Genomic DNA, 10,614 nt, shown 5'->3' with positions numbered 1-10,614 from the left:
TATTTGAAAATCAACATTTCATAAGTTGTATTTGAAATTTGAAAAACACCTAAAACCCTGTTTTCACTTTTCACTTTCAATACATTCAAACAACCAGATATTTTTTGCAAAAACTATAACCAAACACAACTCCATTGTCAACTTCAACTACAACTGCAAAATTCCAAATGAAGTGAAAAATATTTGATTTTCATGGTCAAACGCCTACTAAGTAATAGTATAGTATAATATTTTCCTCTTGAGTATAAGAAAAAAAAAAAAGGAAAATTAATAACAAAGAAAGTTGAAACATTTACTTCATTTACAAATTTACATTAGAGTACAATAGAACAAAGAGGTCATACACAAACTCAACTCCATCCTTTCCTTTTTTTCCAAACCATTTATTAGATTCCTTCAATGGGTCTTTCATTTGTCCATTAAATTTTGTACAAACAAATTCAGCTTATTGCCCAAAAAAAAAAAAAAAGTAGAAAAAAAAACCCATCTCAAATTCTTGATAAACTTGTTCATATATTTTTTGCTTTTTTCAGTGTGGTTTTTGCAGAAAAAATTATTCTACCAAGAAACCATATAAATTTTGCTATTAAAAAGGTAAAGAGAATAATCAAAAACTTGTAAAGATTATATTTTTATACCTTTTCTTTTTTCATTTCCTAAAGGAAAAAAAAAAAGAAGCTTTTTTTCTTCACCAAGACTGGTTTGCTTTTCCTTTTTGTGTTTCATTTAATTATTTTTGTAAAAATATATACTTTGGTGAAAAAAAAAAGATTGGATAGATGGGAAAGGAAGGACCTTGCTATCACTGTGGTGTTACAAGTGAGTTTCTTAATTCTTCAATTGTTTTTTTTTTTTTTTTTTTTTTTTGTGAATTTTCAAGAAAGGTGGATTTTACCCTTGTAATTTTTTTTTTTTTGCTTAGGTGTTTTGTTCAATAATGGAACTGGATACCCAATATTGAAAAGATTACTAGCACATTGAACAAATAAAGATTGATACGTAGTGTTATTTATTCACTTCACTTGTTTTTTGAGTTTGTTTTGTTTGTACTGTTGATATGTTTGCTTAAGTCTCTGAATTTTCAATACTGAGTTTTGAGTTAGAATTTGTTTATGCAACTGGTTTACTTTTGATGTTTTTTCCAGCCATTGACTCTGTTGTAGAATATTTGTGTTCATTTATTCCCTTATTTTTTCCAAGAGAATTGGAGGGCTATGTTGATTGTGTTTGAATTCTTGATTTCCCTTCTAGGCTATGTGATATGAATCCTTCATTTGGCTTGATATCGAACGGATTCAGTACAACGCGTTAGCAAAAGATTGCGCGTACCAATACCAGATACTTAGTCACATTTGTATAGGATACCTATAAGTAGTCCATGTATCATAGCTACCAAATGTAGAAATGCACCGCTTATATGTTATTGGTGCACGCTGTATTCTTGCTCTATGTGGCATTGATATGGTTCTTTAGGGAGCAAAGGACAAACAAAAATGACAATTTGATAATGACTGATCTATATTCATGTTGCTTGATTGCTCATTCATGCTTTTGTTACAATTACGGATTCATATAAGTTATATGACAGCACTTTCTTTATTAGCGAGTCACTAAGCGAAGACTTGAACTTTTATCTTATATAATCTGTATCCCATGAACCAAGTTGCTTGTTTGAAGCTCCTGCTTGGGTTGGTCTCAACATTGTGACGAGTTGGTCCACCATTTTGACAGACATTGTGGTTGCATTTAAAACCGTAAGGGGATTGCATAGTATGGTGATGATATGAAATGAGCTTAAATGAAGAAATGGGGATTCATATAGCCGACCTCAACTTGTTTGGGACTGAGGCGTTGTTGTTGTTGTTGGGGATTGCATGACAATCATAGTAGAACAAATTACTCCAGAAAAAAATTAGTGTTGTTACATTTGATAGTCTTCTTGGAAGTCCTCTTTTGCCTTTTGCAATTTCATTGGTTGGAACTATAAGGAATTGAACATCTCCAGAAAGACTTGTTAAATTGGACACTCTCTCCAACGATGATGTTACTTAAAGTCATCTTGGATATTGGAAATGCTTTCTTGTTCCTTTGGGCTGCCGCTCTTCCTTGCATACTCTGTCACCGCGAGATGCTTCGTGCACCTTGCTGCCTTTTTATTGTTCTTAGGAGTATAAATCGTTGAGCATGGCTTTTTAGGTCTATCCAATGCAACAACTTCTAATTGCAAATCCTCTGGAGTTTTTTGTGTCTTTATTTAATTCCAGTCTTAGCTGAGTTTCTTTTGCTTGATTGGTTGCTCTACTGAATAACAACTTCATCAACTTTCTTTTGACAATGATTAATGAGTTGCTTTCTTTATTTGTGTACTTATTTTGTTACAATTAAACGGAGGAGTCTCTTGTTGATATTTTGTCTACTTTAGCTGCCAACATTCTTTTACCTTTTGCAATTGAAAACTTGATAAAGAAAGCCTGTATGTCATTTTGTTGATTTGCATACAAAGTGACCATCATTGCCCAATTTTACTCCTTTCTATGTTTTTTATACTCCCTCTGTTTCAATTTGTTAGTCTTACTTTCCCTTTTAGTTTGTTTTAAAAAAGAACGCCTCTTTCCTAATTTGGCAACTCTTTAATTTAAACATTCCACATGACATGTTTAAGACCACAAGATTAAAGGGCATTTTGGTACATTATACATATCTTTAGTTTAAGTCCCACAAGATCAAAAGTCTTCTTTACTTTCTTAAACTCCGTGCCGAGTCAAACTATGACAAACAAATTGAAACAAAGGGAGTATTTCTTAGATGCTTCCGTTGTTTCCAAATTTCAGTTTTTTAGATACCGTTCATTCTTCCCAAGATCATTTACTTTGAGTACAGTCTTAACCATTAAAATCATCCTGCAGATACTCCACTTTGGCGTAATGGACCTCCAGAAAAGCCAATACTGTGCAACGCATGCGGATCTCGGTGGAGAACAAAAGGGACTTTGGCGAACTATACTCCTCTGCATGCAAGAGCAGAACCTTGTAACTTTGAGGAACACAGAGTTTCTAGGTTCAAAAGCATGTCTATGAAGAACAACAAAGAGGCAAAGGTTCTGAAACGAAAGCAAATTCATCATGATAATAATGCTGAAGTTGGAACTCCTCCTCCTGATTATAATCTCGGTTTCCGAAAGGGTTTTGATGAAGATACTAGCAATAGGTCAAGTTCTGGCTCTGCCGTTTCAAACACCGAGAGCTGTGCACAGTTTGGTAGTGCTGAAGGAAGTGATTTGACAGGTAACCAAAAGCCAAGAACTGCAAACATTTCTCTTTGATATGGAGACTGAATTAATTGTTTCTCGGAGATAGATATTACATATGTACATATTCTAATAGCTAGTTGAGAAGTTGTATAGGCAGTCAGATTTGTTGATGCCTATTGTTTATGTTCTACCTCTATTACTCCCTCCTTTCCGTCCCAATTCATGTGAAAAAGAATGACATCTTCCTATATTTAGTAACATTTAACTTCATACTTCCTATTTTACCCTTAATGAAATGATTTATAGCCACATAATTTCTATGGCTTATTCTAGACCACAAGTTTCAAAAGTCTTCGTTTCCTCTTAAACATCGTGCCTGGTCAAACACCTTCACATAAATTGGGATGGAGGGAGTAATTTGTTATAGGATTTTCTTTTGTTTTATGTTTGTGTTTTGGAGTTTTTGTGCTCTCCATCCCTTTGATCTCAATAGCTGGATGAAATATTTACCGCATGTTTTTTGTTTTCAGGCCCAGCGCAATCCAATATATGGGATACAACGGTGCCTTCAAGGAAGAGAACTTGTTTTAATCGTCCAAAGCCGTCTTCAGTCGAAAAGCTCACCAAAGACCTATATACCATCTTACATGAACAACAAAGTTCTTCATACTTCTCTGCATCCTCTGAAGAGGATTTGCTTTTTGAGAGTGACAAGCCTATGGTTTCTGTTGAGATAGGTCATGGAAGTGTGCTGATTCGGCATCCTAGTTCGATAGGTAGAGAAGAGGAATCAGAAGCCAGCTCCCTTTCTGTTGACAACAAGCACCGTTATGTCAGTGAGGCTTATTCACGATTGACTACCTCTCCTGTAAATATTAGTAAGGGTGTCAATTCACCAAATATAGGTACTGAGAGAACCAAGAAACCTACTGGTCCGACGATGGAACAAGACCGGATTAAAAGGTGCTTTCCCCTTTAGTCTTGATAGCATGTAAATTCTCTTAGGAAATTTTGTGCTGCATGTGTTCAGACTTATGTTGCTCAAACTCTTCAAAAATGTTGTTGCACCTGTCTCGGATCCTCCAAAATGCACTACTTTTGGAAGATCCAAAACGCACCCTGCCCCATTTTTGAAGAGCCTGAGCATCATAGGTTTAGACAGAATGTTAGTTGTTAAATGCATCATATATGCTAAAGTCAGTGTGGCCAGGGGCGGAGCTAGAGATTGCATATGGGTTCGGCCGAACCCAGTAGCTTTTGCTCAAACAAAGAACCCAGTAGCTTTTGCTCAAACAGTGTATTTGTGTTAAAAAATCATTAAATAGACACAAACATTAAATTTTGAACCCAGTTATTAGCACTTGAAGTTGTCTTTCTAAAATCAAGAACCCATAAAATTGAATCATGTAGCGTGGCTATACAGGTAGAACACACAGGGATCTGGAACATATATTATGTTGATCAACACATTTTCTTAACCACATTCATAAGTCCACAATATTGTTTTGTGACTACAAATGTTTTATTTCACTTGTTGTAGCATCATATTTCGACCATTAAAGTGAGTTTGGTGTATGCTCACCATCTTTCTGATTTTTTTTTTTTTTAAATTGCAGAAACAAGGATCACCTTGAAAAACTACAGATTCTTGGACATCATAATTCACCCCTTCGCTATATAGACCTGAAGGTCCGTTACTCTCTCATTTATATTTCCTATGAAGAAATATCGCTTTGCTTTCAATTAATACAAACCATAGCATGTTCTAACAAGGTCAATATGTCTGTTCTGCTGGAATATAACTCCATTTCCATTATATTTCCCTATGTTATAGACTTAAAATGATCTTCATCTTTTGATTATCATTATTAACTTTTGACTTGTGTGGATTTGCTTCCTCTTCAATAGTACACGTCTTCAGTCATTTCCAAAATTGATTTTTCACTAGGTTGTTCAGTGTTCAATGTAGTTGGTATGAATAAAAAAATTGATAAGATTATGTGAATGCTTGGTGCAGGATATACTTAATTATGAAGAATTCATGACACACTTGTCAAGTGACGAACAACAGCAACTACTAAAGTACTTACCATCTGTCGACTCTTTTGCTCCTCCAGATAGGTTTGTCCCTCTTCTCTATATTTCACTTTCTCGGTCATGTTTTGGCTTTATATTGAGCTCAAAAATAAAGCAAACTTGATATTGGTAAGCTCGACGAGCTGATTGTTTTCGTGTTCTTTTATCTATCTGCAGTCTTAGAAGCGTGTTTGAGAGCTCTCAATTTGAGGAGAACCTCTCTTCCTTCCAGAAACTTCTTGCAGAAGGCGTTTTTGATAACTCATTGCCGGGAGTGAAATTAGAAGATTGCAGAACCTTGAAGAGATTTATAATGTGCTATTTAGCAAAGCCCAAGTGGGTGCAACAATATAATTTACTCAAGGTTTGGTTACTAACAATTCAACAACAACACATACCCAGTGTAATCTCACAAGTGAGTCTGGGGAGGGTAGAGGGGAGGGTAGAGCGTACGCAGACCTTACCTCACCACGTGGAGGTAGAGAGGTTGTTTCCGAAAGACCCTTGGCTCAAGTAACCCTTACCTGGTTACTAACAATTCGTTGCATATATATTGAACATATCATTACTACAAAAAAATTAGCAACGGATAAATCTGCAGCTAAACGGCAAAATCCGTTGCTAATTCTATTTAGCAATGATTATAAAAAGTTCTGTCAACTACGAGCAATTCAGCGACGGATTGGCGACGAGTTCGTAGCTATCCCATTTTCTTTTGTAGTGTATAATCCACCATCTTTATGTTACATCTGCTAAATGTAAAGTGCACCCTACTTGAAGCTAATTTGTTCTTTGGCAGGACACGAAATGTAAGAATAGTAGCAGCGGTTCTGAAGTTGCCGGAGAGCCAAATGTTATTGGCACATGTCATTCAGTGAATGTGAAGAAACCACGGGAGGGGCAACATCTGAAGTATTCTGGTTGGTTGTGTTCCTCTTTTACTTTTTCCCTTATGACATGTGACAATTTGTCTGTCATAAGACTTGTTTCTGTTGGAGACGAGTAAAATTTGCATGGTAAAGAAAACTCAAGAGAAGTTAGATAAGGACTCGGAATTAGTTTTCCAGCTGAATTCTTTAACTTGTTATGCATGGTGTCATATAACTAGTAAGATTTAGAAAATGTTCCTTACGATGCAATGGCTTATTTTCTTCACAAATAAGCAACCACGTAGCTTGTCTCGTGCCTTATAATCGCTAGGGAGTAAACTCACTCGCTTAAAATAAGAGATGTTAGAAGGATTGGTATAAAAAAACCTATATCTCTATAGTACCATCACAAAGGAAAAAATTGATAGGACGTTATAGTTTCTTGTAGTCCATCAAATTCTTTCATGCATTTTTCTCTTCTAATATATTCTCCGTAGACCTTTTTCAAACTAAACCATTGTTCAAATCATGTGCAAATATACAGAAATATTCCTCCTTGATAGAGGCGGAGCCTGGATTTGAAGTTTATAAGTTCGGATTCTAGCCCCTTTAAGTTACTGGATTCTTAATTAATAATTTGTACATATTGAATGAATTTCTTAAGACATAAACAGAGTTTGGACCAAAGTTACTAGGCCTCTCACCTTCACCCCCCACCGAAGAACCCTTTGCTCCATTTCCATGTGCAAGGTGTTCTTTGATTACATATTTGCTTATGCCGTCAAATTAAGATTTACGAGCTATTTTGATTCAGGTGCTAAAACGACAATGAAGAGCCCGAAGAGGGTGGTGATGAAAAGCATCTATGAGCAGAAGGAACTAGTAGACAACGATGGCTCTTCTTGCTTCAGTACTAGAAGCTCGTTCGCGTTGCCTTCTGGGAATAGTTCCCTTGTGCTGGATTCTTTCCCTTCTGGAAACGAAAATTCCGATCAGGACTTATTGCTGGACGTGCCATCGAACAGCTACTTCCCTCAGGCAGAACTACTCTTACCTACGTCAAGTTTTACTAGTCAAGCAAGTACTAGTAGTAGCTCAATGTACCCTTCACATCTCGTCCGTCCCTAACAATACCATCATACTTTGCTTGCTTTCTTTAGGATATCGAAAAACTAGTTAAAAGCCAAACAATATGGTAGTGTTGCATATCCCATGCAAACTTATATGGAATTTTCCAAAGGGGTTCGGATGGTTGCCTTTTACCTTTTCGCGGTAGACCTATATTAAAACAGTTTTTTTTTTTTTTTTTTTTTTTTTTTTTTTTTTTTGGGATTTAGCATATCGATTTGGTTGTTTCCCCCCTTTTGTATAGGTTGTCAAACACTGTGTAATATGGCTAAAAATGCAGAGTGGTAATGAATGACTAGAAATATTGGATAGAGTTGAATTTTTGGCTTAATTATGGGCACCATACATTGTGTTAGTTCTATTGATGGTGGATTCCTTCCTCCTAAAAACTTCATCAACTCTCTAGATGGAGGGAGTGGAGTTCCTTACAGGGTTGGGTTGGGGGTGGGGGTAGTAGCAGCAGGCACTGATCGTGGAGGCAATCTTCCTTCATGCCCGAGAAAACTAAAAGAGTCTGTCAATTCTTTCTTTTTAGTTTTAGAAGGTTTAAATTCAAAAAGTATCTAAAGGCATTTGTTTTCATGTCTGGTATTTTTTTTTGGAAGTGTAGATCTATACTTTAGTCTTCCCCTCGGAAAAGGAAAAAAAAACTGAAATAAAAAAGAAAGAAGAGAAATTGGGCTATCTTTTTCTTGAGAGAACACCTTCTATCAGGCTAGCATTCTTCTACTTTTAGTCGATTGTTCTATGACGGGCTTTCCTCTTTCCTTGGCTCTGCTAGCTCGTCTAAGCTCCAACCAAACAAGTAATAATTGGAGAGTGGGTTGGGGGTTGTGTCTTGACCCACAAAATATTATTTCAACGTGATCTGCATCGACCTTACCACACATAAGGTTAGAACCAACCCACCTTGCATGAGGTCAAACCTGCCCCACCCTGCTCGTTATCCTTACCTTTAGAACTACAAAAACATGAATAGCGGACCTAAGCAAGGGCAAAGATCGGCCGTAAAGAAGAAGGGGATTACCAAAGGAATCGTGCAGGGATATTGAGGGATATTGAGTAGACGGTTGATGTATCAAACTCGACCCTATCCTTCGTAGTATGCATTCCCATTCGTGTCATAATTGATCAACCCTAACCTCACCCCGCATAAGGTCAAACGCGCTCTGCCCATGCGCGTTGCTATACCTACTTATCCTCCTTATAACTTGCAAGCATGTCTTAAAAAGAGAAATGAACACGGGTTTCCAAGAGTATGGTCTATTAGTTGATGAAATGGGTGAAAATTATGGGAGATCAAAATTCATATTTCAAGAGACACAAAAAAACCTGGGATTGATAATAATGTAGAGATTGCTATACGTGAATAATTACTACTTTTAATAAGAGGGAATCTAAAGATTTGTAGTCACTTAGATTTTAACTAATGGTTACTAACTACTTAGTTAGATTCTAACTAATGGTTGCTAACCAAAAGGTTTCTCTGCCAAATTATTTGTCCTTTATTGCTTATCTACTTGAGAGGGGTGATGTGGAATGTACTATAGTTTCTTTTATATGCCTCATTTTTCTCCTACTATATATTGCTTTATTGGCTTAATTTTTCTTTTTAAATTTGTCAGTAAATTTTAAATGAACACATAAATTACGACTTATTTCAATTAAGTACCCGAACACATGATAATATGTTTCTATTAGACATTTTCTATTTAAATTTTAAAAATACTTTTGCGTGTATTCTCAAATGTCTATTACATAGATAAGTTAACTACTTAAAATATGTCACCTCCTTTAATATACGCATTAGCCTCAATAACCTGTAAATCCTTAGAATCGTTCCAACTATAACTGATGTGTACAATTAAAGAAAATGACATATTTTATGCTTGTGTACCTAAATATTACATAATATTTAATTTTCCAAGGAATAGTAATAATACTCCCTCCGTCCCAATTTAAGTGTAGGCATTGATTTGTACGGAAGTTTAAAAAAAAGAGACTTTTGAATCTTGTGGTCTTAAATTAAAGATGCGTGTAGTCTTTTTAATCTTGTGGTCTAAAACTTGCCAAAACTTACTAAATATAGAAATAGACACCTTTTTTAGGACAAATAAAAAAGGAAAAATAAAACACTTAAATTGGGACGGAGGGAGTATCAAACAATTGTAACGAAAGAGAGCAATCATATTTAAGGTTTTTGAGTACCATTTTTTCCTTCTTTTTTTTTTTGGGGGGGGGGGGTGGTGTGTGTGTGTGTGTGTGGTTTAAAAAAGGATGAAGTTGTCTGTTTAGCATAGGGATAGATGATTAAATTAAGCATGAAGTGTTGAAGCTTTATTTTTGTTTAAAAAATGATTAGAATGTACATTTTATAAAATAATGTGCCACTTATAAACTAACAAAAGGAAGAAGTGTCATTTCCTCATCACATAAGAAGTGTCATTTCCTCATCACATAAGTTTTTGGAAAGCAAAAGGATTTAATTATATTAAGAAAAGTCATTAATTCTCTTCATATTTTCATTGTACTATGTACATCTTAAATGAAAATAACATCTACTAACATCTCATCGAAAGAATAAATACAACATATATAATTGATGTCTCTTGAATCAAATTATTTTTCTTCTTTTTGAAAGAAAGTGTTATAGTTCATAATGGATGTTTTTAATCACACAGATGTTATAGCTAAGTTGGATCTTAAGAAATTTCCAAAGTCTAAATCTAAATAAAATTAAATAAATAAATAATGCTAAAAAGAAGTCTAAAATAAGGACAAAAAAGTCTTTATTCAATTTTTAAATACTTTGGGTGCAATTTTAATTCTTGGAGAGCCTTTAGTATTTTGGAATTTGCAGAAAAGATCGAATGGAATTTGCAAAAAAGGTCGAACTAATCTTTCAATAACTTAATATCACAAAGAGAGAGAGAGAGAAGGTAATTGCAAATTTAATTTTAATATTAGTTAAGCCCAGGTCAAATAACACTAGTAATAGTAATATAATACTTACATGGATGTTATTATGCACGGATATGATCTACTTTAATAGTATTTCTGTCTTTAGATACTCTTATTCAACTCTCTAAATGGAGGGAATGCACTTTAATAGGGGTACCCCTTTAATAGAGCTTAAGATTTGACACCATTCTGGTTGTCATCAGCATGATAAAAGATGCTCTTAAATTGAAGAAAAGGACGTTGTTGCCTCAAAAACAATTATATGTGTGTTATGAAATTATGAATGTCCATTTCTCAAATATAATGCTCCTTCCACCATGTTAATGGTTC

General features: G+C 35.0%; 1 protein-coding gene across 1 annotated transcript; it reads left to right on the top strand.

Annotated features, from left to right (window-relative positions):
* Nucleotides 1–314: 314 nt before the first annotated feature.
* On the top strand, nt 315–7,654 carry LOC132059012 (GATA transcription factor 26-like). The gene is made up of 8 exons (XM_059451474.1): nt 315–819; nt 2,907–3,284; nt 3,781–4,213; nt 4,867–4,939; nt 5,268–5,371; nt 5,504–5,690; nt 6,126–6,246; nt 7,010–7,654. Exons 1-8 carry the CDS (start codon nt 780–782, stop codon nt 7,321–7,323), a joined length of 1,650 nt encoding a protein of 549 aa, XP_059307457.1. The 5' UTR covers nt 315–779; the 3' UTR covers nt 7,324–7,654.
* Nucleotides 7,655–10,614: the final 2,960 nt, after the last annotated feature.

This window comes from Lycium ferocissimum, chromosome 1 (genome assembly GCF_029784015.1).
Source record: "Lycium ferocissimum isolate CSIRO_LF1 chromosome 1, AGI_CSIRO_Lferr_CH_V1, whole genome shotgun sequence".
Taxonomy (NCBI): Eukaryota; Viridiplantae; Streptophyta; class Magnoliopsida; order Solanales; family Solanaceae; genus Lycium; species Lycium ferocissimum.
Note: the sequence above shows the minus strand (reverse complement) of the source record. Positions and strands in the feature narration are given on the sequence as shown.

Bases quoted from the DNA above. Each gene is read 5' to 3' on its own strand.
- LOC132059012 (XM_059451474.1), top strand. From the start codon at position 780: ATGGGAAAGGAAGGACCTTGCTATCACTGTGGTGTTACAA. The intron at 4,940-5,267 runs GTCCGTTACTCT...TGCTTGGTGCAG, and splicing joins TTCGCTATATAGACCTGAAG to GATATACTTAATTATGAAGA. The intron at 6,247-7,009 runs GTTGGTTGTGTT...ATTTTGATTCAG, and splicing joins GCAACATCTGAAGTATTCTG to GTGCTAAAACGACAATGAAG.